Source organism: Lissotriton vulgaris, chromosome 2_1 (genome assembly GCF_964263255.1).
Source record: "Lissotriton vulgaris chromosome 2_1, aLisVul1.2, whole genome shotgun sequence".
NCBI lineage: Eukaryota > Metazoa > Chordata > Amphibia > Caudata > Salamandridae > Lissotriton > Lissotriton vulgaris.
The window spans coordinates 1305098019-1305125783 of record NC_141687.1 but is presented as its reverse complement, the minus strand read 5'-3'; the positions used below and the strand labels follow the sequence as shown (position 1 = coordinate 1305125783).

The window sequence follows — 27765 nt, the reverse complement described above, 5'->3', positions numbered from 1 at the left end:
AGCAGGGGGAGCTCTTTTATTAAACCTGACAAAGTTCTATCCCCGAAGAATTATTCCAACCTAGAAAAGTGCCCATATTTTTTAGTATGGAAGGTGTAGCCCCTCCTTGGGCTCTTAAATATCTCCATGCATCTACCAGACCAACATTCTAAAGCATACCTTTAAAAGCCTGTCTTGTCCTAGGGCTTGGACACCATTCCTCCGGGTAGATATGTCTAAAAAGGGGTCCAAGAGAGCATTATAATCACCTCGAATAATCAACTCAGTTGTTACCTCAATTAGATTCAACTCCAAATGTGCTATTTTTTGGGCGGTCATCCACATTCGGGCCATAAAAATCAACACACACAAACTCAAAACCGGCATATCTCAAAGTTGCTAGAACCCATCTACCTGAACTATCAGTTTTTGAAGGAACTACCTAAACGCCAGTGCCCCTCCTTACCAAAATCACCACCACCTTACAGTTTTCTGCCTGGTACAAAACTGCACAGCTCTCCACCCATCTGAATTTAGAAAAAGGACTCTACTCTCGCTAGCTATTAGATGAGTCTCTTGCAATAAAATTATATGATCCAGACTTTCTTCTGAATATCTCATCATCAGTTTCTGCCTGCCTTTAGATATGAGGCCATTGACATCCCATGTTAAGAAAGATAGCTCTTTGCTACCACCCATCTTTTTTAACTATATTGAGGTCTTTCTTTAGATGCATTATCCTTGACCAGCCAGATGTAGGAGGATGACATGATGATATTGAGGAGATATTTTTTCCCATTTTTCCCCACTGCTCCCCACCCAGGACCCATACCCCACCCCATGCTCAACTTCCTATCCCACTATGAGGAACCCTTCCAAAACTAGCAGGCACGGAATGCCTGAAGAGCTTCCCTAGGAAGGGTTTGCTTATACACAGAATATACTTAACCACAGAGAACTCCCCCCACCTCCTCCACCCCTACCCCCTAATTTGGCATTCATGATCACACTAAAGGCTCTTTTGATGGTTTCAATCAGAGCATCTCCTTTTTTCACTGCTTGGTAATTACACATCTGATTGTTCCACATGACACAAAGCATTGCCCAGTATTTTAGTTGTGCTTTTGCACCCAATTTATGCAACTCCTCCATTCTCCTGCCTAATGACCACTGCATCTGATAACTTCCAGCCACAAAAGGACCATTTCTTAAAGCTGTACTCAATATCACATCCTCTACTGCATAGGAAAGAAAAATCACCAAAATATTCCTTGGCCATTGAAGGTTCCTTTTGAAGAGGTCTCTATGTACACGTTGTATCTCTTGGTCAAGATTACTACCTGGCCTGTCTTTCAGGACTGTGTCTTGCAGCACTGAGATTACAAAAGACTTGACATTAGTTCCCTCCTCAGACTCTGGAATATTCAAAACCCTAAGATTATTCCTCCGCAAGTGATTTTCGATCTTCTCAGACCCTCAATAGTCATTGATTCTGCTTAGTCAACAGGCAATTATTTCTCAGGTTTCTCCCTAACTTCTGTCATCTGCTAACAATGCTCTTCAACTGAACTTGGCTCATCTGCTACTGCAAGTGCCTCAAACCTTTTACTTATAGGAACCTGAGCTATGCAGCATAATCCTTCGCCTGACCCACTTTCTGCTTTGGGATTCATGATTTTGCTGGGTGGGATATCCATACCACCAACAGTCAAGGCAATACCATTCTCTTTGCTTGCACCCTCTTCCAAACCTCCCTCCACAATATGTAAGGTTGGTAGGGTCAGGACTTTAAAGAAGAATTTAAGGGGAGGGTCACCTTAATCTGGCGGGTGGAACCTTTTTGCCCCTTCCACGTGGGCTCTTCCCAGGCAGCTTTGTGGATTTCCCAAATTTAGTAACAACAGCCTCTGCATCCGCTGCCCTTCCAGGTATGCATTTCTGCCCCTTCACTATTTCCTTTGCACCGGTGGCCACATAAATCGGGGGGAAATCAAGGCTAGGACTTACCTCTGTTGCTGTTGTAGCTCTGGTACACAATGTGTACCTTGAATTCTTGCCACCAACCTTACCTGCCTTGTCTATAGGCTGACTGCTCCTATGCATAAGCGTATGGTACTGGGCGCACCTGACTTCTTCTTCAGCCTGCCAGACATTCCACCAGCTACTCCCCAGGATCTGAGATCTGCTGGAAGCCTCCAAGAATATAGCTGCAGCAGGGGAAAGGATCTTCCTGCTCATTGGCTACCTATGCTACTGCCACTACAAGCCTGCATGCTGGCATCCCTGTACTGCTGTAATACCTTGGCTGCTGCCTCCTAGTGTGAGATCTCCACATGAGCGGCCTCGGGATTAGACACGGCTGTGGTTGATTCAGAAGACCACTACAAATGGAAGACACAGAGGCCACTTCACTAGGTATGTGCTGAATGGAGGGGGGTCGGGAAGCCCACTAAATTGGAGAATGCATTCCTCCTGGGGAGCTCGCGCCACTTAGATTGCAGCCGCCATGTTCCCAGCTACAAAAAATCTTACTAAAGCTAAAATTATTATCATGGGTAAGAAAACAAAAACAATTGCTTATTAGAATTTGAATGTTTGTCAAATATCGAAAGAACCAGTATGCAAATGGTATTTTAACAAAATATTGATTCATAAATATATTGAGTTTTTAATGTTATGAAAAATAAATATTGTGATGCAGGAATATCATTTACTTAATATGCATTTTGTCAGGAAAGCAATATCTGACAAAAATATCTGTGTTGTTAATATCGTTTACAAAATATAGTTGCAAAGAATATTGCTTTTTAATTATCTTAATATATTTTAGTTTATATTTTAATTGTATATACTATAAATTGTTTATATAATTGTTGTTAATGTTTTTAAATAGAGTTTGTAATTTGTAGTTATTTTCAATTTTATTTAATTGTTAATTGTCATTTATAGTGTTGTAGCAGGTTGTGAGTTTTGCCCAGGTACAGGGTGATACCACTGGGCTTGTGGTCGGACAGTCGTCAGTACCACGGTAGGGGCATGCTGCGGCCCTGGAAAAGGGTTGCACGGAGCCAAGTGGGGCACTACATGTGCCTCTAGAGACACTTTACATTGGCCTACAATGGCTGGGGGCACTGTTTGGGGTTGACGATTTCTTTTTGACGTTATGAAAAATGGGGTGACCCAATATGGTCATGGACCTGGGTTACGTATAGATCAAAAACAGTGGCCCAAACTTAACAATCAAAGTTCAAATTAAAGCATACTTGTAATCAATATTTGTACAACTTAGTGAGCCTTCAAACTATTTGGCTCTGTGGTCTCAATCCGTTCAGTAGTTGCTCTGGAAAAAAGGGGAGGGAGGTGCATCAACCTGACAGGAAACAATAGATGATCAGAAGGAGTTTTAATGAATCACTCCATCGTTTAACTCAATTGTATACATTTTTCTCATACATTTTCGGTACAAAGGAGCGTGGTGCTTCTAAGAATGTGCAAAGAAGGAATGTGCAGTGAGTAAGGAAGGGGTGAAAAGCTATTGGAGCTTGTGACAGAGAAGTGCAATAAAAATCAAATTTGAGATAATTTTGAAAAAGCTGGTTTAAGAATTCCAGCCCTGTGGGCAAATGGCCACTCCTTGCTGTATTGATACTTTGGTGTTTGATTGCATAAGCGGCCACCCCACTAACTGAGAAGAAAGGAGAGAAGATCTGACATAGGAAGTAACATATTTCGGCAGGGGACTTCAAGAAGCTGTTACCTCAAAAAGAAATGAGATAGATCAACTAGCCCACACACGGAAAGAAGTATAATCAAAAATGGCTGTCATGAAATAGTTAGATGTTTCAAATTCAAGAGGAGCTTCACGCAACGAATGCCCAAATGTAGGTACTAGTTGACAATGGTGAGGACCTTGAGACCTCTACTAGATGTGATAATATTATGAAGAACAATGTAAAAGAAGACAAAAATTACACCTTGAACCTTATAAAAAACAAATTTAACAGAATCCTTTTTTACACCTAGGAGTATGAGTAGATATCGAATGAGTGCACCTAGTGAGATCAAAGGGACAGGCTAAAAAAAAGATCATGATGCATGCATCCTCACTAAAATGTTTTCCTATCCCTAGAAAGAACATCTGATGAAAGAAGCAAGATGTCAGGAACCTATTACGTTCATCTGGGACAAGATCTTTCTCCTGCAAGACTTTGCTACGCTAATAAAAAGGAAAACTTTCAGACTAATGGTCTACTAATACAAGCGCTTAAAAAAAATTTATCAGCCTTCATTGGACCTTCCCATGTGGCTCCACTTTGAGGTGAGAAGAAAAGGGCATTGTGTTATAGACATGTTATGTGTATTTGTATGGTCCACTATTACCTGCAAGGGTATACTAGGTCTTGAAACAACACAATTTGTGATTGCTGTACAATCCTTTGTGGTCAACAGGGGCCTGATATCAACCTATTGCAAATTCTTGACTCAAGTCACAATCTAAATTAAACGGAGACTACGAGTGATAAAATATCAACAAAATTCTGGGATGGACTATGGATAGACATACTATGATGCATTAAGTCAATTCGTCATAGCAAATGCTCCATAAAACAATTACTGACTGGTACCTGACCCAGATAAGTTATGTTAAACAAGCTGTTTCAAGGGGCAACAGACACATTTTGAAGTGATGTTTGAGGAGGGGTGACCAGGTGCCCATTTAAACAGACATGCTCGCATTCAACGTGTTGTTAATAAAAAATAGTAGGATTCGGCATTTGAGACACAGCGAACACAATAGTGCTGTGACAATGCCCTGATTCAGTAGACTATATATCAGGCATTGTGGGGACTCTGATCTACATGTTAGAAGTGCTGTGAATAATTAGTGAGACTATGGAAACAGATGATGTCCCCACACTGACTATGTGCCATGGAAAGATATGGGAAGCCATGGAAATGGAACATCTCACATGCAACCTAATAAAGTATAGAAATTATTTGAGTGTCAGCCTTGAATTATATGAATGATGAAAACAGGTGGAGTTGTGGGGTTGGTTGTGTGAACGGGAATTGCTCAACAGTGAACCATATAATTCGGCCAAAATCTTAAACTACAAATCAGAAATGGTTGATCAAAATTCTGAAAGGTGGGCAAGGCTCCTCATTTATTTTCAAAATGTTTATGTGTTTCATGCATAGTGATTGAATAGTGCTATCTATTTAGAATTCCACATCACAGGATCACACTCACCATGCTGTATTTACTAACTACCAAGATTTCAAAATCAGACAGTCAGTCATGATAATACTGATAATAAAACCCATCATTGGGACAGAAGGTCCTTGGATCTTTAGGATGCAACTCATTTATAGAGCCTCTAACTATATGTAAACTCTTTGGATCATAACTCTTCCAGATGTGTCACAGGCAGACACTACAAAAGAGGCTCCTCTCTACTACAAACACACTGGCGGTTCCGCCTTTACAATCAAGATTTCATTACTGGCCCTATAAATATAACTATCCAATTTATATGATTTGCCTCACCCAGTTACATCTTTTGGAACAACACTTGCCAATAATGTCCAGGTTATTTGGTTCTTTTTCTTTAAGAAAAGCGTATCTCAATTTTTTATTTCAAAAGGAGCCCACTGTGAACATCAAGTAATCGGTGTCAGACTAAGCAACATTTTGTTAAAGTGGAAATAATGGGGAAAGAAAAAGGAGAAATGAAGTACAAAGAAAAGATGGAGAAATATGGGAGGGATCTAGTCCATTGAAAGGACTCGACTGTGCAGGCCAGGCCCACGTTACCTGTCCATGACATTCGTTAGTTAAAATGCTTTCTGATAAGAGCAATTTCACCCAGTGTTTTATCCACTAACTAGTTATTTCTCTTTTCATATTGCCTGACAGCTGAAAAAGAATAAATTATTAGAAGAGGATCCAAAATGACAATTATCTAAAAGAAATAGGCATTACAGAGTAGTGGATAAACTGTGACAAAGGCACATCGAAAGGAAAAGAAATACTTATGCTTTGGCTAGAGGGCTAATGTCTCTATACATATCCTTTCCTCACCTGATTTAATACATTTCTAATTAAGTGTAAATATTTGTTGAGTTAGTTGAGTCTTTGTACGACTTGGCTTTATTTCTCATAATTCAAGAATTAGTTGAAGATAAATATTTGTATGGAGGTAGCTTATTGTCAAATGCTATGAGTAGGAGCATACTATCATGGTAGTGGCTTACAGAGTTGAATTACATCCATCCCCCTTACTACTATGATAATTATATTAGTCCAATTTCAGTAATGCCTGATCCACATGAACTTCACAAGTTTGTTTTACCCTAAGATCATTGATCTATGAATATGCATTAATTATTTTTGCTCCTAATGGTCCCTCAAGATGATCTCTTTTGACTTTCAGCTCTCCTCCATATGCAAGCCTTACGAACAAAGGGCAGAATCTCCTTAATGTAATTCTGTTTTCCTTGTCGTCATATAACTAGCTTCAAGTGCTCTACTTGTTGCTTTGCCTTCTGATACATGCCGGAAATTGCTACTTGATACTTGTACCTTATAAAGAAAAAATGCATTCATTTACTCCAACTGCATACAAGAGACTTGGGGTATATTTAGGGTTTAGTCAATGGGATACTCCATCAAACCGTCTGCCAGACCGTAAAGGCTCCTTAATACAGTGAATGGAACATCCCCTTCTTTTGTGATGGAGTATCCCACCAACTCAATTCTAAATAAGGCCCTTGGATAACACTACAGTTTCAGGACTTTGATGAAGACTGCTGATTGTGAAGTTATGGCATTACACCAATCTCTGTTGCATGTGGCATATTTAGGACGTATTAACCTAGATTTGTCTGTTGTTCACTATACATATATATAATATACATACAATTATTTACTAACTTCCAAACTGCAATAACCTGAGCAACAACAGGGCACTCTTCCAGTAAAGTTTTTTCTTTGACAACAACCTGGGACAGAAACAGGATGGGTAACACTCTATAGGTGGCACCACACAGACACCTATTAGAATTGACTATTACAGTGAGGCCTGCTCTTACTTAAATTTTCCGAGCCAGGAATCAGCAATGAGGGCACCAAAAACCGGGGTGAAGTAGCAGAGTCCAGTGAAGGCATGGTAGATGGTTGTGGATAGATTTTCATCCCAGTGCAGAAAATTGAGGAAATATAAAGTGAGCACAGCTAAAAACAAAAGGAATAATGAATCAGATCTGAGTGCTAACTATTCCAATACAGTGGATCAAAGCACATCTATTGCAGTAATCACAAGCTGATTGACATTCCAAAAAGTGAATACAATTTGGTGTTCTTCCACTGTCAGAGACACACATTTCTTCAGGTAATGCCTGGTGCAATTCACATAGCAAAAAGTGCATGAATACAAGTGTGCATTTCAGAATGGAGGAAATATGCAATATTGCCATCTAATTCCCCATTTCAAAGATTGTCTGTCGTCTATATTTACTGGGTGCAGTATTACCTTCTGCTAATACTAATAGTTATGACACCCAGTATATTTTCAGCAATTGAACTGGATGAACGCCCTGCATCTCAAGAAATAGAGTTATTATATATAACTCTCTGTGAAGCTGATTAGGAGGGTCCCAGTTTTTTTTTCAGTTAATTTTACTGTGACAACAAAATATTACAATTTACTTGTGACTTAAAATATTGTCATTCACACACAGTGACTTTGTCTATATGTCCACCATCTACACAAAATATGCACAAATCAAATAATACTAAACGTCACATGGATGTGTAGAAATGAGTGTTCATAGGCAAGGGCCATAGAATAACAAATTTCTAAGAACCCAAAAAGAAAGTAGAGTCTTTTAGTTATTCAAAAAATGCCTGGCAAACAGTCGTATTTAACAACAAGGGGTGATGATGGACAGAGTTTCTGAATTAAGTAGAATACTCTCACCCTGTCAAGAGATCAGGGCTAGATCCAACACCGTTTTTTAGCTCACTGCACCATCCCAGCTCAGAACCTGGCTATATGCAAATTAGTCTGTTCCTGTCCCAGTGCATGATGGGAACAGGGCAAACCAAACTACCAAGCCAATTCTTACACTGGGAAGGAAACAAGCTTCCGGGGACCGGTTTCTGGCATTTCAGCCGCCGTCGGCCCGGCTTGCTTGAATCCTGATGGTGCAATGAGCAAGGGACTCACATCTGAGTATACCCTTCCACGCTTATGGTGGACAAAATATTTAACAACAAGGGGTGGTGATGGACAGAGTTTCTGAATTAAGCAGAATACTCTCACCCTGTCAAGAGATCAGGGCTAGATCCAACACCATTTTTTAGCTCACTGCACCATCCCAGCTCAGAACCTGGCTATATGCAAATTAGTCTGTTCCTGTCCCAGTGCATGATGGGAACAGGGCAAACCAAACTACCAAGCCAATTCTTACACTGGGAAGGAAACAAGCTTCCGGGGACCGGTTTCTGGCATTTCAGCCGTCGTCGGCCCGGCTTGCTTGAATCCTGATGGTGCAATGAGCAAGGGACTCACATCTGAGTATACCCTTCCACGCTTATGGTGGACAAAATATTTAACAACAAGGGGTGGTGATGGACAGAGTTTCTGAATTAAGCAGAATACTCTCACCCTGTCAAGAGATCAGGGCTAGATCCAACACCGTTTTTTAGCTCACTGCACCATCCCAGCTCAGAACCTGGCTATATGCAAATTAGTCTGTTCCTGTCCCAGTGCATGATGGGAACAGGGCAAACCAAACTACCAAGCCAATTCTTACACTGGGAAGGAAACAAGCTTCCGGGGACCGGTTTTTGGCATTTCAGCCGTCGTCGGCCCGGCTTGCTTGAATCCTGATGGTGCAATGAGCAAGGGACTCACATCTGAGTATACCCTTCCACGCTTATGGTGGACAAAATATTTAACAACAAGGGGTGGTGATGGACAGAGTTTCTGAATTAAGCAGAATACTCTCACCCTGTCAAGAGATCAGGGCGAGATCCAACACCGTTTTTTAGCTCACTGCACCATCCCAGCTCAGAACCTGGCTATATGCAAATTAGTCTGTTCCTGTCCCAGTGCATGATGGGAACAGGGCAAACCAAACTACCAAGCCAATTCTTACACTGGGAAGGAAACAAGCTTCCGGGGACCGGTTTCTGGCATTTCAGCCGTCGTCGGCCCGGCTTGCTTGAATCCTGATGGTGCAATGAGCAAGGGACTCACATCTGAGTATACCCTTCCACGCTTATGGTGGACAAAAAATTTAACAACAAGGGGTGGTGATGGACAGAGTTTCTGAATTAAGCAGAATACTCTCACCCTGTCAAGAGATCAGGGCTAGATCCAACACCGTTTTTTAGCTCACTGCACCATCCCAGCTCAGAACCTGGCTATATGCAAATTAGTCTGTTCCTGTCCCAGTGCATGATGGGAACAGGGCAAACCAAACTACCAAGCCAATTCTTACACTGGGAAGGAAACAAGCTTCCGGGGATCGGTTTCTGGCATTTCAGCCGTCGTCGGCCCGGCTTGCTTGAATCCTGATGGTGCAATGAGCAAGGGACTCACATCTGAGTATACCCTTCCACGCTTATGGTGGACAAAATATTTAACAACAAGGGGTGGTGATGAACAGAGTTTCTGAATTAAGCAGAATACTCTCACCCTGTCAAGAGATCAGGGCTAGATCCAACACCGTTTTTTAGCTCACTGCACCATCCCAGCTCAGAACCTGGCTATATGCAAATTAGTCTGTTCCTGTCCCAGTGCATGATGGGAACAGGGCAAACCAAACTACCAAGCCAATTCTTACACTGGGAAGGAAACAAGCTTCCGGGGACTGGTTTCTGGCATTTCAGCTGTCGTCGGCCCGGCTTGCTTGAATCCTGATGGTGCAATGAGCAAGGGACTCACATCTGAGTATACCCTTCAACGCTTATGGTGGACAAAATATTTAACAACAAGGGGTGGTGATGGACAGAGTTTCTGAATTAAGCAGAATACTCTCACCCTGTAAAGAGATCAGGGCTAGATCCAACACCGTTTTTTAGCTCACTGCACCATCCCAGCTCAGAACCTGGCTATATGCAAATTAGTCTGTTCCTGTCCCAGTGCATGATGGGAACAGGGCAAACCAAACTACCAAGCCAATTCTTACACTGGGAAGGAAACAAGCTTCCGGGGACCGGTTTCTGGCATTTCAGCCATCGTCGGCCCGGCTTGCTTGAATCCTGATGGTGCAATGAGCAAGGGACTCACATCTGAGTATACCCTTCCACGCTTATGGTGGACAAAATATTTAACAACAAGGGGTGGTGATGGACAGAGTTTCTGAAAACAGTTGCTACATTTATTGAAGTGGTAAACATTCACACTAACGAAACAGGTAAAAACACTAGAGATAGTTAGTACAATGCATGAACACCATACACATATTTAACTGCATGAGCAATGTACCTACTGGCCTGAATTAAAAACGTGTAAAAAGCCTAGTATGTCCAGACAAAGATTACTCATTTAGTAATGAACAACAATTAAGGGCAGATTCATCAACAGTGGGTGCCAGTGCAAAACCTGATGCAAACCAGAGCAAAGTGTTGCTAAAGTGGCCTATTCACAAACTGCATTTTACAGTACAGTTAGATATTACTACTCACCTTCTCTGAAATGCTACTCACTACCCTACATGTGGAAGTTCAGCCACCACCTCTCCTATCTTTTTCTTTGAGGACATCTCTGCCTGACTGCAAAGTCGCCGCTCGTAATTATATGTTTTAGTAGTATACGTGGGAGAGTCAGCAGGGATAGGCTTGAAAATGATGAATAAGGACTGCTAAATGGGAGGAGTTTTAGGAGGAATATGGAGGGCTTAAGGGAGGGCTAGGGATGGGCCTGGGGAGCGACATGCACTCAACCACAAAGGCATAAGGGTCTGATTATGAGTTTGGCAGTCCGTGGACCACCAAACCCATGGTGGCAGTGCGGCTACCGATGCACCGCCAGTCCAACCGCTGTATTACGACTCTGACAGTCGGACCGCCATGGGACCACCGCAACCACAGGGAACCGCGATCCCTGGCAGTGGAGCCACAGTCTGAGGCTGATAAATATGCTTGGCGGTGTCACCAACCTCATAAACAGGCCCTAAGTCCATTGCTACCCACTTCTAAAGTTACTACAGCCAAAAGGGCCCATAAATGTAGTAAATGTAGTTTAGCTCACACCTGGAGTAACTCCAGCACCACACATTGCCAACCACTGGGACCGCAACACCTTTCCATAGAAAATAACAAAGGTAGGGGCTTAAAATGCACCCATAGGAAATAATGTTAACATAAATTAGTTTATTTCGATTTCTTAAGAAATAAGATTAGTTCAACTGAATGTTATATCTATATCTATATATATATATCTAAAAGCAGAGTTACCCTAGAAGAGCCACCAAGTAAGCAAATAACCCCGCAATTTTAGATGAAGTCTGCAGATGGCAGGGTGAGTTCAAAACATCAATTTATTGTTGCCATACGAGTTTCAGGATAATGAATCCCTTCCTCAATGGCACACTAGCTGCTGCAACAAACAAGAAATGTCTGCACTATTTTCTCCTTTTAAAAGTCCTGCCCAAGTGGGCGTGGCCCACCAAAGGGCCTTCTGGGACCCGTAGTGCAGAGTAAGTCCGTTTGTTGCAGCCCTGTAGTGACATTATTGTAAAAAACCCCAGTGGGATGATGTTCAGTATACAAAACTTGCCAGTTGCATATTTCACGCCTCACATTCCCTGGGACTTACTCCCGTGTAGATTGGAGGCATCGATAAATGGCTCCACGGGCCCTCTCCTGAAGTGGCAGCTCTTTTGCAGCCGGGTCGGCAAAAAGCAGAGTTACCCTAGAAGAGCTGCCAAGTAAGCAAATAACCCCGCAATGTCGGTCAATCATGGTCGGCTTGAACTTTTGGATTTGTCCCAGTTGGCACTCTATGCTTTTAATCACGTTATTTCACGTTCTTATAAAAATTCATAACTCTGGTTCTACTTATTGGATTTTTGTTGTTTTATTAATTAAATTAAGCTCTGTTTTTCTAACTAGGTGTGGAATGTTTTTGTGTGATGTTTTCACTGTTTTACTGTTTAAGTGTTGCCCAAATACTTTACACATTACCTCTTAAGTTAAGTCTGAATCTTCTGTGCCATGCTACCAGAGGGTGAGCACAGGTTAATTGTGGATGTGTATGTGACATACCTTGACTAGGATTGTGGTTCCTACTTGTCTTGGTGCATACCTCTGTGAACCAGAAACCATATTTCTAACACAACTGCACAATCCCTTGTGTAGTACACATCCCTTGGTCACACTCATGATGCCTGCACATTGTTAAACAGGTGTTCCTTGATTTTCATCAAGACATAAGTATGTTACTAAAGGAAAAACATTTGACTTTCCTCTTACACCATATTGCTTAAGAAGCTTAGGGGTGAAATTATTATTATTATTATTATTATGAAAGGTGTTGAATAGAAATTGACATAAAATAGTTATAATTGTTATTGTTATTAATAAGAATAGCAATAATACTTCAATATTTCTTTTTATTCACCCACTAATCAGGACAAAATGTACAGAAAACACAAATCTCCAAATTCCAGAGCAAAGAATGTAGGGCACTGTTGTTTCATGCAACTCGTTGCAGCAAGGAACTTTGCTTGTTGCCTGCATAAAAAGGAAGACAGCAGAAATGTCCCATATTAACAAAGATATTTATGGTGCCTAGTGCCAATGCAGGTCCCCTTGTACTATAGTGCAACAGTCCTGTGTTGCAGGCAGGATCGTTTCTGTGCAGGAAGGTGCACCTTCCTGCACAAAAACAATCTTTAGAGGCATATACCTCTTTCTATGTGTGCTGCACAATGCAGTAAGTTACAAAGATACATTTATTTCCTCTTGTTATGCCTCTGCCGGATAGGCACACTATTTGGTGCAAACCCAGTTTTACAAGTCTTCTTAAATCTGGGTTTGCATCAAAATACATGTATAGATGCATGGAACCACTCATGCTCCAGCGATGTGACCGATGTGCCGCCTTCACAACAAAATGTATTGCAAGGCAGTACTATGCGCTGCATTGCGTTACCTTGCATACAATAAGCCAGGCAATGTGGCTTTGCATGACTTAGTAAATGCCAAAAATGAATTTGTATTGGTGCAGTGCCACAAAAGGTGACACAGTCAAGATGCAACATCATAGTAAATCATGACCGCAGCATCTGATTTTTAAGGTTTTCTATGTCTTAAGACAGTTTTACAACAACTCATTTATTCGCGCTGTTTTACTGGCTTCGGACTGTTTTACAACTTATCTTAAGCTAGAGACTACAGACTTAAGCCATGAAGGACCACCTTTAGACTGTCTTGAGACTGTCAAATGCCAGAAAATAATGTTGGTAAAAGAAGACCACCAATCTCTTCAAGAACAATGCCTTCCATACTCAATAATATTGATAGCTAGAGACAGAATGCACACAGCGGTTTAAGAGAGGTAATAAAAAAGAGAAAAGCATTTTTGGAGGGTGTAAAGGGCAGAGAAAATTCTGAATACCAGAGTAGCAATCAGGCAATCTAGGGGATTTCTATTACATTAAATAATATATATACTCCAGTAACAAGAGAAATAATGGCCAATTTACACATTACCTCAAGCCTTGTGCAAACATAATATACTGTACCTTTCATTCCATAGTAGGAGAAGCGCTCACAGAACTCGTTGACCACAATAAATGCAATGCTCAGGGGGTAGTTGGAACCACACATTTTCTGAAGGAAAACAAAGCACATTATTACAACAGACATTTCCACCACTGAAGATATCAAAGTTATATTTCTGTATATTTCAAAATTGACAAATAATATCTTGAAGTTATGACAACCCCAGATGTTTTGTTTTTGTCACATTTTCTAAACTGGTATATCTGTCCATGAATCATTCGTTCATCCATCCATTCATGCATTAAAATCAATAACCCACCAAGGAGACAACTTATCCATCCATCTTCCTATCTGCAAATCTATTGTTTCTACGAACCAGGGCTATTTATCAAACCATCCATTCATCCATCAATTCTTTCTTTCATGCATGCATCCAATTCCTTCACAAACTCTAATCATACTCTTCACATCCTTGGAATTTTCTGAAATATACTTCAGCAAAAAGGCTGTGGTTACTCCCCTTCCAGAATGGGAAAGGGAATGAATCACACAACGTGTTGGCAGCGATGTAATCAACAGAAAAAATATTTTTCAGACGAAGGGTAAAAAAAGTAAATAAATGTACATTTGCACATCAGCAGTGTTTGTTTTGAGCCAGTGGGTTCCGGTGCTCTGCACTGGCACTTAATTATCAACATCTGCTCTTATGACAGTTTTTTTAGAGTGAGTACAACACTTGCTTACTAATTCAATATACCTTCAATAAACCAAAACACATCTCAACTTGATCGTGCCAAAAACAGACCTAGGGAACTCTTCAAAATCATTTGAAACCTAACTTTCCCGCACTACCAAATCTGACCAACTCCTTTGTCCGATGTTAAGAAATTTCCCACTTCTTCTCAGAAAAAATAGCCAAAATTGATCAATCCTTCCTTCCCACACAGCTTCCCTCCAACTCCGAATGCAAACCTGTCTTTATATCTAATGCCTACTCCATACCGCCTCCACCAGTTGACAATTTCTCTCTTATGCCCACTACTCTACCTCTTCCCAGCAACTCTCCTCAACTACCTACTTCCTCACCCCCCTAACAACTCCTCACACCTATCCCCTACCACATCTCTGGAAACCAACTCCCCTAACTCACAAATAAAGAATAATGCATCCTTGCTCAACTTCCTACCCGTGACTGAGCAAGAAGTCCTTAAAATAATTGGTAATCTTAAACTGTTCTCCCACACAAAAGACCTCTTACCCTCTAACCTTGTCCCTGCCCTTAAGCACATCATTACCCCATACTGGACCACAATGAACAACACCTCTCTCTCCAATGGTTGTGTCCCCACCTCCCTTCAACTTGGACAAATCTCTCCCATAATCAAGAACCCAATTGCTGACCCCAATGACCGAAACAATCTCCACCCCATCACTAACCTCCCCTTTCTCTCGAAGGCCCTTGAAAAATGTGTGCTACTACAACTAGACAAACACATCGAAAACGTTGACCTACTCAACCCCTTTCAATCAGGCTTCAGGAAAGGCTGCAGCACTGAAACGGCAATGCTCAATGTCGTCAATGACATCCCCACTCACTTGATAATGGAGAGACTTGCCTTCTTATCCTCTTTTATCTCTCCGCAGCGTTCGATACAGTCAACCATTCAGCCCTACTTAATGTGCTTAGGACCTATTTCGGCCTTAATGGTACTGCCTACAAATGGTTTGTCTCCTTCCTACAACACCAAACTCAGCAAATCAAAATTCAAACCTGTCTTTCTAACCCAACTCCTATCTCCCTTGGAGTCCCCCAAGGATCTATTCTCTCTCCCTCCCTCTTCAACCTCTTTATGGAATCCCTCACCCTCATTCTTAAACAAGCAGGCATCAACTACCACCTCTACGCCAATGACACCCAAATCTATTACAAGATTAAAACTCATGCTGACATCTTACACCTGAACAACACCCTCACCAAGATCCAAACCTGGTTCCATTCCAATCATCTCAAACTTAACCCTAATAAAACCGAAATCATTCTCTTCTCCCCTAAAAATAACCCTTTCCCCGTTCAATCCTGGATCTCAGATCTGCTCATTCACCCTGTCCATCTACGACAAATCTCTTGAAATTTCTATCAACAACACCCTAACCTTTAATGCAACATCAAAAACTCTACTGAAGGAGCCCTCTTCGCTCTCCGTCAGCTCAAGAAAATCAAACCCTTTATACCTACCGATGACTTTGAACTTGTAGTTCAGTCACTTGTTCACATATTGATTATGGTAACCCCATCCTCAACGGAAACCCCAAGGTCCATCTTGCTCAAATCAAAGCTGTGCTTAACCTTGCAGCCAGGCTTATCACAGACTGCAAACGCTTCAATCATATATCCCCAGCGCTCAAATCTCTTAAATGGCTCCCTATTGAAGGCAGATCTGCCTACAAAACTGCCTGCATTCCTCATACAGTCCTCCACCAAAACACTCTGCAGTACCTCTCCAAGAAACTCCTCATTGCAGGCAGCACAGGACCTCTGAGAAGCTCCAACACCCTCCTCCTAATCCCTCCACTTCATAAAAAGAAATCCACACAATTACGCTCCTTCTCTGGTAATGCCCCTATCACCTAGAATGCCCTCCCAAAAAACCTACGCTGTAACCCCCTCCTATTTCACCTTCAAAAAAGATCTCAAAACCCACCCCCTCAATTATTATTGGGGATCCTAACCTGTGACCTACACTGATCTCCAATCACCATGTTATATTTGTCCAGTAATATTTGTCCATTTCCTGAAGATCATCTACCTAATTACTTGAAATATAAAGCTCTTGCCCCTGTTTATCTATTTGATTTGTATATTTCGCATGTTGTTTTCATTATCTTTTATCTATTTGTATGTTGTGTTTGGCCCGATTATTATTGAGGGGGTCCTAATCCGTGACCTGCACTTGATCTCCAATCACCATGTTATATTTGTCCAGTAACATTTGTCCATTTCCCGAACATCATCTACCTAATTTACTTGAAGTGTATAGCACTTGCACCTGTTTATCTATTTTGATTTGTATATTTCACATGTTGTTTCATTATCTTTTATTTACTTGCATGCCATATTCTCTTTATTTTATCTTACTCATGTAAATTGCTCTGCTATCTCTGCGTTTAGCCAGCGCTATATAAAAATTTAAAATGATAAAATAAAAAAAATTTAAAAATACCTTGAATTTAATGACTAATACTTGGCACTCATACTATTCTTATAACGTTGGGGGCCTATAAAAGTCTGCATTGCAACCCTTTTTAGGAGTGTGATGACTAGTAGTGATGTTGGTGCTATCATTGCCAGCGCTGACAAAGGCAATGGGTGGTGCAAGCTGCAGTGGCTTCCTGGTGAGTGCCCTTATTTTTTTACAATTTAAGTACTGCACATTGGAGACCATTTCCCCAATACAATACTCTACGCTAAGTAGATTTTGGTACAGGGGTAATAGGAACCTGTGGAATTGTCACAAAAATGTGCTGTAGTATGTCTGGAAACCAGTGCCGGCATGGCTTTCCATGTGCACCAGTACCCCTGTTTTGTGAACTGGAGAAAAGTCCAAAAGTACATTTACTAGGAGTCATAGTATGCCATCCATAAGTTTATACTTTTCTTTTTTAACTGGACCTACTGTTTTTACATGGCAGCACTTGGGCATCTTAGTCCACCTAATTTACTCTGCCTGGATGGACATAAATTATCCTAATCTGCCTATAAAACCGTATTGCCCAACAAGTAATAATGCCAGTTAGAAATAATCAGTGCACATTAACACCCCTGACTCAGATCACACAAAAATTGGATTACAACAAAGCATTCATAGGAAAAAGTCCCTTGTGCATGTAGAGGGAAGAAAGATGCACTGAAGCTTCTTCGTGGTAATTAATTAGTTTGTTTCTACACAGGGACCCAGAGGTGCAGCAGCTGACTTACCTCTCTTAGCAACAACTGCCCCAATATGGGAATTCAAACTCTAACATTCTTCAACAAGAATAAATAATAGTTTACACTCTTCATTTAGTAGGTTGTGTTTTAAGTATAGGGGGATATATATAAACAGTGCTTAAATTGTGCCCGTGTTTGCAGGTGCTCGGCACCAACACATCTTTCTTTTAACACTGGAACTAATTTGACAGTCCATCACTTGGTGGTGATGTCAATTTTTTTGTTATTTTTTTTACACCAATGTGTAACAATGGAATATATATAAATAAAAAAACTGGTTTTACAGACCATCCTGATATTTTTATTGGGTGATATGAATCGTTGAAACTCTGACATTTGTTGGAATCCGATGGTTAGCGGGCATCGATGGCACAGGCAATTCCCAGATCTGTCTAGAGCTGTGGGTGGTCTAACGTGCTGTGGTCTTGTGTGCAATACGTTGAGCAATACCATTTTTTTTTACAAATCCAGCACTGGACATAAAGGAATAAACATAACACACCTGCTTCCCTTAGACAACACAAACAGAGAGAACTGTAGACCACTATCACAAACAAAGCCATGGAAACAGAAACAGTAGAGAGAAGGGTACCCAATAGATGAAGTGAAGACAGACAACATCTAGTACGAAAAACCCCAAGTGGGTGTAAGAAAAAAAAGCAAGAACTAATACAAAACCCCACAACACCAAAAGCCTGGACATGGTAGGGAAATATCAACTCAGAATCACTGCGGTGCTCCCCTTCTTTACACCACAACCAAGAGTTGGCCACAGAACATCAGGCACAAGATTCCACTCAGTCCCACTTCTGCATGAAAGTGTCATACCTTGCCATAGTTCAGTCATGCTAAGTTACCATAAAACTTGATGATTTGAAGTGGCTGAGAGAATCTGCTCCTCCCCTTCCATGATGGAGTACCTAGTGTTCCATGTGCCTACTGTCCAAGATACAATGTCATATACCTGAATCTTTCTTCACTGTCATAATACTTCTCACTGGTGTATGCCCTCGGTATATTCCACCTGACAACTTCTGGTGACCAACCATTATGCCTCTCTACAGTCATCTATTTCAAATAATGAAAGACTCTCTACCCATAAAAATCCAGAAAGGACTAAATCCAGTCAAGGTGGGAGTAGCACAATATGCCCTGACTAATTTCTACACCTCTCTTGCCCAGTTCCTACCATATCTACCAGCCAGTGGACTGCACCCATAATCACTTGGTTAAAGGGCTCAAATGCTCCACAAGAGGCGGATAAAAGAAGTGTTCTTGTGCACCATGTTTAAAAAACTCTTTCAAGACACTTGAAGTGAACTGTAGACCTTGTCTGTCACAACATGCCTCAGCAAATCCCCTATTTATGGGAAACATCATTTAAGAATTTCATAATAGAACTGGCATCGACTTTGTTCATGAAACAGAACTCAGGCTACTTGGAGTAAAAATCCATGAGCTTACACACACCATCACCATTTGAAATGGACCATTGTTAATCATTTCAACAGCCTTTCACATGAACATGGGTCAAGGAATAGGATTTAATGGTGGGCGCAAAAGTACCTAGGAATTGCCAGAGTCACTGCACTCCCAGCAGTAATAAATCTTCCTCTCCACAGACACATCCATGACTGGCTACCAGTAATAACATTTAAATTCACAAATGTATTCTTTCCTATACCCATATCGGCTTTCTGATTGACTTCCAAAATTCTCTCCCTTTAAGCAAATAGGAAAATTAACCATTTATTTCTCAGTAGAAATCCCCTTTCATCCATCAAGTAACTCTTGAGTTCCTACTAGCACATAATTTATCACTTGAATATTGCCACTCTGGATACCCTACAATCAAATATTTTGTGACCCACCACACACCTCCATCATCCTCAAAAGCTCCTCATCATTAATGGCTTCACAACATTCATACTCCATACTCGCAACAGCAATATCCTGTAGCCTTCTTCGGTGGGAGATAAGGAAGCAAAGGCAAATTCAACTGTGACTTATTTTCCACTAGAATCCACTTGGGTCAGCATAGGACACCCAGTTACCTCCCTCTTGCATCAGTTGATATGATACTGCTGTTTTGAGGAACACATCTTTGCAAATAAGCAGCCCTTCATATATCATTCTTGATGGAAGTAAATCACTCCTTAAAGTCCTCCTTCTACTTAAATTACTCCCTCACCTTCAGAAGTTGTATGAGTGCATGGGCTTTAACCATGAAATCAAGCACAAACTTCGACTACAGTTCTGAGAGGCCTACAAATAATCTTACATCATCTTTTGAGGTTGGGGCAGAAGCTTTCATAACTGCATCAAGCAAAACCATCTTGGGCAACATTGCAACCTCACTCACCTCATGATCCAAGTATGCCGGCTATTTCTTGGCAGATTTGCACCTGTTAACATTTTAAGTAAGACTGTTGCCAGTGTCTGCATTGCCACTCCACTGTAGCTGTCTGCATAGGTCCGAATCGTAAGTGCAAGCATCAAAGGCTCCCACCTTTAGTTTCCTGGTGGGTGGTTAAGTGCAATCCCTTCCACTTTACCTTCCACACCTCCTTCCACCCATCAGTGACAGCAGTGAATCATCCTACACTGGACCGGCAAGAGCAAGTGAGCAGGTGAGTTGCTCTGCATGCATCTGGTAGGGATCCCCTCCCCCTGGGCAGCATCTTCAAGTATAAGGGAGGCATCGCTGTTGTCTTACCTTTACAGTGATGTCTTTTTCAAACTAATTCCTGATTGTGGATCCACAATCCACATGCAGAAATACCCTAATACATGAGATTTCCTTTTTTTTGAGAGGGGGTCAGCCTCACAAGGGCCGACCACAGTCATGTATTGTCAATTTGTAATTTTCATTTCCATAGAGGGCGATTAGATCCTTGAGGAGGACACAATTGACTCACCCAGGGTTGGGTAAAAATGGTGGCCTTTTGTGCCATGCCATGGCTGCCTCAGACACTTAGGCCAACCCGTCAGCAAAGTGTCACATTTATTAGATGATGTCATTAGTGATGAAATCAATGCTGTTTTTTGAGATGTCATCAATGATCTCATTGAGTATGTCATGAGTGATATAATACGTGAGGTCATAAGCAGTGCACAACAGGGGCATAAGTTGTAGTTAGTTCAGTAATCTATATCTGGTCAATTAAAAAAAAAGTAAAAATATAGTTTTATATTATTACAAGTGCTAGTATAACATCACTTTCACATTTGTATTTTTCACTGTATTCTGTTACTTATAATGTATTGTAAGATCGCATTAACATTCTCAGCTCTAAATTCACGTTAACATTTGCTTTATTAACTGAATTTTTGGGTTTTTGTGATCATATAGACCCAATATCCTCACTGAAAAAACCTTTTGACTGCTTGCAGTAGAGGGTTGGATGCAGAGCCTAGCTTGCCACCAGTCCCTACTCTTAACTTCTGCAGGTAGCCAATCCCCAATGGGCGTCCAACCCCATGTAACCCCACCACATATTTTTTTTTATTAAGCTACATGGAGGTCTGCAACAGATGTTGCAGGAGTCCTATGCAACAACTTGGAAGCCTTGCTCTGTCCCTTCAGAAGTGCCATAGGATGGTGGCATGAAACATTTTTGGGTTACTGTTGGCCCCAAAGGCCAAAGTGTCAGGCTACTTCTGCCTTGCCCCTTTATACTTTAATGTGTTTTTTAACTTCAGGACAAAGGAACCAAGACCTCATGGCCTGTAATGTCAGCCTCAATATCTCTGTGCTGTAGCCAACCAATCTGATTATTCGGGGCTGAGAGACCAGTCTGGCCCGCTGTACCAAAGTGGCTGATGAGAAAAAAAGCCCTCTCTGCCAATCAAAATGTTCTAGTGTTTTAATTTACTATACCACATGACTCCCTTGGGTATTCCTCTGGAGCAACTGTCAATATATTACTAACTTTTGAACCATACTTTCTCAACAAAGGCTGAAAAGATTTACATCAAATCACAAAATGCTTGCTTTCTGAGTAAAGATCTAGCTTTCTACCAAATCTGATGTAATTCTGTTCAGCCAGTTTTTTTATTTGCCACTAATGAATAACTGTATGACTTTATGGGTCACCCCAAAACTTTTCAGAAATGATCTGAGGTGGATGAGCATTTCTTTTAGAACATTTTGGGATGATTCATGAAACTGCACTAAAGTTAATAGAGAAACAAATAAAGCTCCTATGATGGTTACTCTGAGCTAACAATCTTTACACAGTGGCAAATGCTACTGTGCAATATTCACTGAAGAAACCAAAGGTTAAAGTGATGTTATAGTTAGGTATGGTAACAAGATTTTAGTTTACATTAAGGAAAACTAGAGATAAACAAATGTTGAAGAGATGTTATACATCAGGTGTTGAAATAAGGTATAAACAAAGAAAAAAATTAAATCTACTAGTTATACTCTACTGAACTAACTATAACGTGAGCCTCTGTCATTCCCTGCTTATGTCCTCACATATTATATCACTCATAACATGTTAAATGACATCACTGATGACATCTCTGCTGAAATCACAGATAATATATTTGTGGCACTATCCTTTAGGGTTAGTGGCCTTAGGGTAATCAAAAAACACTACTACTGAAGATCATTTTTTATTCACTTTATTGATTAACCACTTAAAGACTTCACATGAGGGGTTTTTCAATGCAAGGTAAAATCTCCTTGCCATACCTAACTATAACCCCACTTTAAACTTTCATATTTTCAGACAATTGCTAGTCTATTGTTAATGGAAAGTAAGATCGTATAACCATTCATAACCAGAATATCATTTTAATCTTTATTATTTTCAATGAATTTCTGGGGTTTGTAGATCATAGGCATCCAACTCTCCGACTGAGCACAGCTTTAGGACGTGCGTGGCAGGGGTTTTGGCCACAGGGTTTGGCTTACAGCTAGTTTGAGCATCCAACCCTTTGTGGGCTGCTAACATCTTAATGAAGTACATGGCACGGATTTGCCACAGGGTCTGACAGTTGCCAGGGCTCCACCAGAGCAATGTTTGATCAGTATACGTAACCAGGTTGCTGTTGTGCAGTGTTTTCACTGACGCATTTCTGGCAGTGACGTTGAAAGCATTAGAGTGCAGACCCGACCCCAAATTAGATTCGACAGAGGTCATCAGCAGGAGCGGGGAGCGGCAAGTGGGGGCAGGGCAACGGCAACACCCGTAGGGGCCTGGCAGCACTGCTGCAACATAACCTGAAGCAGTATAAGCTGCACTGGCACATTGGTACATCAGCACCTGCCATTTAACTTGCTGGCGCCTGCCATTGCTTTCTTTCACTTCTCTGCCTCCCTCCTCTGCCTTCCCAAGACAAATGCGGCTCACACCCATGCCAACGGCTCATGGCCCGTTTACACACCCTGTGAGGAATGTCACCGGAAAGTCTGAGGAGCAGACCCAGGGACGCTGCAAATATTCAGGGCCATTCTTGGAAGTTAAGGGTTGATGACAGGGATACCCCACCAGCTTCTCCCCATAAGCCCATAAGCCCTCAAGCTTGCCAAAGGATCAATGCTAGCAAATACCTTCCACTGCACTGGACCTGGCCTATCTCTCCTTTGCCTTTGATATTCTCTAGATCGGTGCGTTTTTGCAGATTATTGTGTCTCTACCTGCACTTATCATGAAACCAAAAAGGCTAAGTTCGGGGAAATTAATTTCCTCAAGACCAAATTAAATTGATTAAGGTTTAAGGTCCCACATTTAGGTATTTTACAAGAGAAATCAATGACCCAGTCTTACTTTATTAGATGTGATTAAGAGCATCTTAAAACAGAAGCTGATTTGGCATCGACGAAAGATGGTATGAAATCAAAATTGCTAACAGATTTGCAATTGGATGGCCCTTTGAAGGTCATGAAGGGTAGCCTCCATGACTCTTCAAGTAGTAAGCTCACTCCCGATGACTCTCTGGCCTTCCTCGATCATGCTCCAGAACCAGTTCCTAAACAGCACTCACTCCAAGGCTCATTCCAAGGCTTTTTGCTTTTAAATAGGTCTGTGCTTCCTTGTGAAGAAGAGGATTGCAGAGAGAGCTCCTTAAAGGTAGAGTTTACCTCTCAAGAGATATCCCCGTTTATGGATGCCTCTCTTGTTTAAATAAAAAATTACTCTGTAAAAGCTGTATTGTTAACTCGGAGAAAAGAAATTGAAATTTTTATGTCTCAAGAAGTTTACAATATTAGCTCCCCCTTACAAATAAGATTTTGTCAGTGGGGGGAAAGAGTACTTGCCATTGTCTCACCCTATTGAGGAATGTACGGTTTATCAGGGAGAGATGGCCATCAACGCAAAATTAACATAAATCTCTTTTGAAGCTGGTTCTATAGTGGTTTCATGCAACAATTATAAGCTGGGTGTGACATCTAAAAATGATGACGGACCCCAATGGGCCCGGCTAGCTGGTAGGTTAAACACCAGTAAAATTGCTGCCCTAAATGTACTGAATTGGGTGTTTAGTAGTGGGTGGCCCTGCTTTAAAATTGTTTTATGGAATATAGCCGGCTGCTGACATAATCTGAGTAAAATCAAGAATTTGGATGTATTGGATCATGGGGATAATCCACTATCAAGAAACATGGGCTCCGTCTGCTTTTGAGGTCGACAATGTCTACGAAATCCTGCTGCAAAATCATAGAGTGGTGGTATAGCCATACTATTATCTACACATTTTACTTGGTCCTAACAAGTGTTTTTGCATCATTTGAGCCTATTACAGTGTATTGTATTCCCAGGGCAGAATCTGGTGAACTCAATTCCCTATATTTTGGTTAATCTTTATGTTTATTCATGTCAAGAAAATACTCATTTGTTAATTGAGTTTTTTTTGTTATATGAACATGATCATGTGTAAAGTACTCTCTTTGCAAACAAAGAACGAGAAGAGGCTGTTAACATTCCAGCTATTATGTTCCTCACTTCCTCCATGACAAATGAAAGAGGTTCTCTGTTGCTGGGGACTTGTAGGGAACATAATTTAATAATCCTCAGTGGGAGATTAGAGGATGATATCCCAGCTGATTTTACCTAGCAAAATCAGCAATGATAATCAACTATGTTATTTGTTCGTAGATGGTTTTCCCATATCTAGTAGATTTAAAGGTTATTAAGAATATTTTGAATGATCATAATATTCTTCTTTTTACCATTAACAAGATACCAGAGGATGTTGATTCATGGCAGATCCCTGAGTGTGATCATGTGTAATAGCTAATGGAAAGGTTTTTTGGACCAGGTTTTATGGACCAAGAAAGTTAAACAGTCGCTTTCAGTAGAATTAAGAAAAATCATCGAAAATTTTAAAACATATAAGTGTGCAAGGTAGGGGAACCCTGGACCACTACCCCTTCTGGGGAAGGTGCCAGAAGGTTCAAATCTTGGGGCCAACGTGCAATTATTTTTTGTCGCTGCGGACTTCAAGCAATTTTATAGAATTTTCAAATGAATACCACAAAATAACTGCAAGATTACCATGAGATTACCAAAGGACCAAAATAAATGTTGGGTTTGTCATACTACCCTACGCCATACATGGCTGAAGGCACTGCATACATATGGACAAAGGCTGTGCGCTGAAAGGGATTGAGATATGTAGGTATGGTAATAAAATCTTACTTCACGTTAACAAAACCCCTTATATTTCACTGTAAAAACACTGACCTGGTTTTAAAATTAGGCATGGTAATTTCATACTTTTTTTTTACTTAGAAATTCACTGAAAAAACATTAAGGTTAAAGAGACGTCCAGTTAGCTGCGGCCTTTTGTGAAAAAGTCAGTTAAAACATATAATTAATTTTAGACTAAAAAACACTTAAATTTACCTGTTATAGTTAATTGAAGTAACTAAAGCTTGCACACTTGCTATGCAGTGTATTTAAACTTACATATTACATATTTCATGACATGCTGCATGATATCATTGATAACATTAGTGATGGCATTTGAAGTGACATCAGTAATGAAAATGTTGCCTGGCTGTACCTGCAGTCAGTGCCCTACATACAGCCAACCCCCTGCTGTGCACGTCAAATCGGAAGCTAACTTTTTTGTATTTGTTTTCATTGCTTTTAACATAAAGTACATCAGTTCCACAGTTGTGAATACAACAACATGAACATTAACTAATGCCTACACAATTTGTCAGTACATGGTACACTTTACCATGTGTATAGCATTACTCCTCTACAACATTTAAAATCTGAGCCTAATTTTAACATCCATGTAACCCTTGGGTTTTTTTTCTGTAAATTTCTAAGGTTTTTAAAAAATTCTATTTCCTAACTTTAATGTCCCTGTAACCTTTGTTTTTTTTCAGTGAATTGCTATGTTTTAAAAAAATCCTGTTCCTAACTAGAACGTTCCTGTAACCTTTCTCACTTTAAGTGAATTTCTATTGTTTTTTAATTTTATTTCCTAACTGTAACTTGTAACCTTTGAGAGTCAGTTTTTGATTGAGTGCAGGAGTGTCTCAGTGGGTTTGTGAGTGTTTCAATGGATGTATGAGTGTGACTGGTAGCGTGAGTAGGTCTTTGTGGGGGGGTGTCAGTGTCTGAGTGGGTATATGAGTGGGTGCATGAGTACCTGAGTGGGTCTGTGAGTGGGTGTGAGAGTGTCTGAGTGGGTTTGCCAGGGCCTCTGTGTGTGTGTGAGTCAGTCTGTGAGTGAGGGAGTACATTAGTGTCTGAATGGGTCTGTAAGAACATGTGTGAGTGGGTGTGTGACTCTGTGAGTGGGTGTGTGAGTGAGTGCATGAGTCTCAGAGTGGGTGTGTGAATGGGTGCATAACTGTCTGTTCGGGTCTGTAAGTGGATGCATGAGTACCTGAGTTGCTCTGTCAGTGGATGCATGAGTGTCTGAGTAGGTATGTGAGTGGAAACATGAGTCTCTGAGAGGGTCTGTAAGTGAGTGCATGAGTGGGTGTGTGAGTTGGTGCATGAGTCTCTGAGTTAGTATGTGAGTGGGTGCATGAGGCTCCCAGTGGGTTTATGAATTGGTACATGATCCTGTGAGTAGATCTTTGAGTGGGTAGATGAGGGCCTGAGTGGGTCTTGAGTATGAGTATGAGTATCTTTGTGGTTGTGTGAGTGGGTGCATGAGTCTCTGAGTAGGTTTGTGAGTGGGTGAATTAGTCTATAAGTGGGTCAGTAAGTAAGTGCATGAGTTTCTCAGTGGGTCCGTGAGTGAGTTTACGAGTCTCAGAGTAGGTCGTTGAGTGGGTGCATGAGTGTGAGTGGGTCAATGAGTAGGTCTGTGAGTCCCTGATTGGGTCTATAAGTGGGTGTGTGAGTGTCTAAGTTAGCCTATGTGTGGGTACATGACTGTCTGAGTGGGTCTGTGAATGGGTGCCTTAGTCCGTGAGTAGGTTTTTGAGTGGGTGTATGAGTGTCTCCTTAGGTTTGTAAGTGGGTGCTTGAGGCTCTGAATGGGCCTGTGAATGGGGCTCAGTGTGTCTGAATGTTCTCTATTTTGCCCGCTTCTGCTCTGTTTTGCCTTTTCTGTTTGATTTTTGTGCCCTCTGTTTTACAATTACTGCTAATTTTTCTGCCTTTTGTTTTGCCGTCTTCTCATCTGTTCTGCCTTTCCTGCTCGTTTTTCTACACTCCTTTTGTCTTTTCTGCCTCTGTTTTACCTTATATGTTAATTTTTCTGCCTTCTGTTTTGCCTTTTCTGCTCATTTTCTGCACTTTGATTTCCCTTTTTCGTCTTCTTTTCTCCATGTAAAATGGGGAGGAGAGCCACCATAAATCTAATGGGGAAAGATGCTGCATGGCCCCCCTCCTTGGGCCTATTTCAGCCCCAGAGACCCCATCTTCTAGGGACCAGCCGCAAACAAAAGGGGAAGTGGCCTTTGGTGGGGCAGCCCCCCACCCCAGGCAAATTGCAGCCCAGGGACCCCACCACTCTGGACCTGGCCATGAATCCATGGGTACCCTGGAGCCTACACAAGGACCCAGCGTGTATCTTGGGGTCTGCAAAGGGAGCCTCAAGGCCCCCATGGTCCCAACCAGCTCCCCATGTCCTG

The 27765-nt window shown here is 41.2% G+C and overlaps 1 protein-coding gene across 1 annotated transcript in view; it reads right to left on the bottom strand.

Moving 5' to 3' along the window:
• The window catches only part of SLC15A2 (solute carrier family 15 member 2), a 483947-nt gene that overhangs the window by 320843 nt on the left and 135339 nt on the right, over positions 1-27765 (bottom strand). Inside the window, exons 3-4 of the mRNA XM_086957069.1 lie at positions 13738-13825; positions 7072-7213 (exon numbers count right to left, since the gene is read on the bottom strand). Of these exons, the coding sequence (XP_086813195.1) occupies positions 7072-7213; positions 13738-13825 (230 nt within the window). The remainder of the gene's footprint in view (positions 1-7071; positions 7214-13737; positions 13826-27765) is intronic.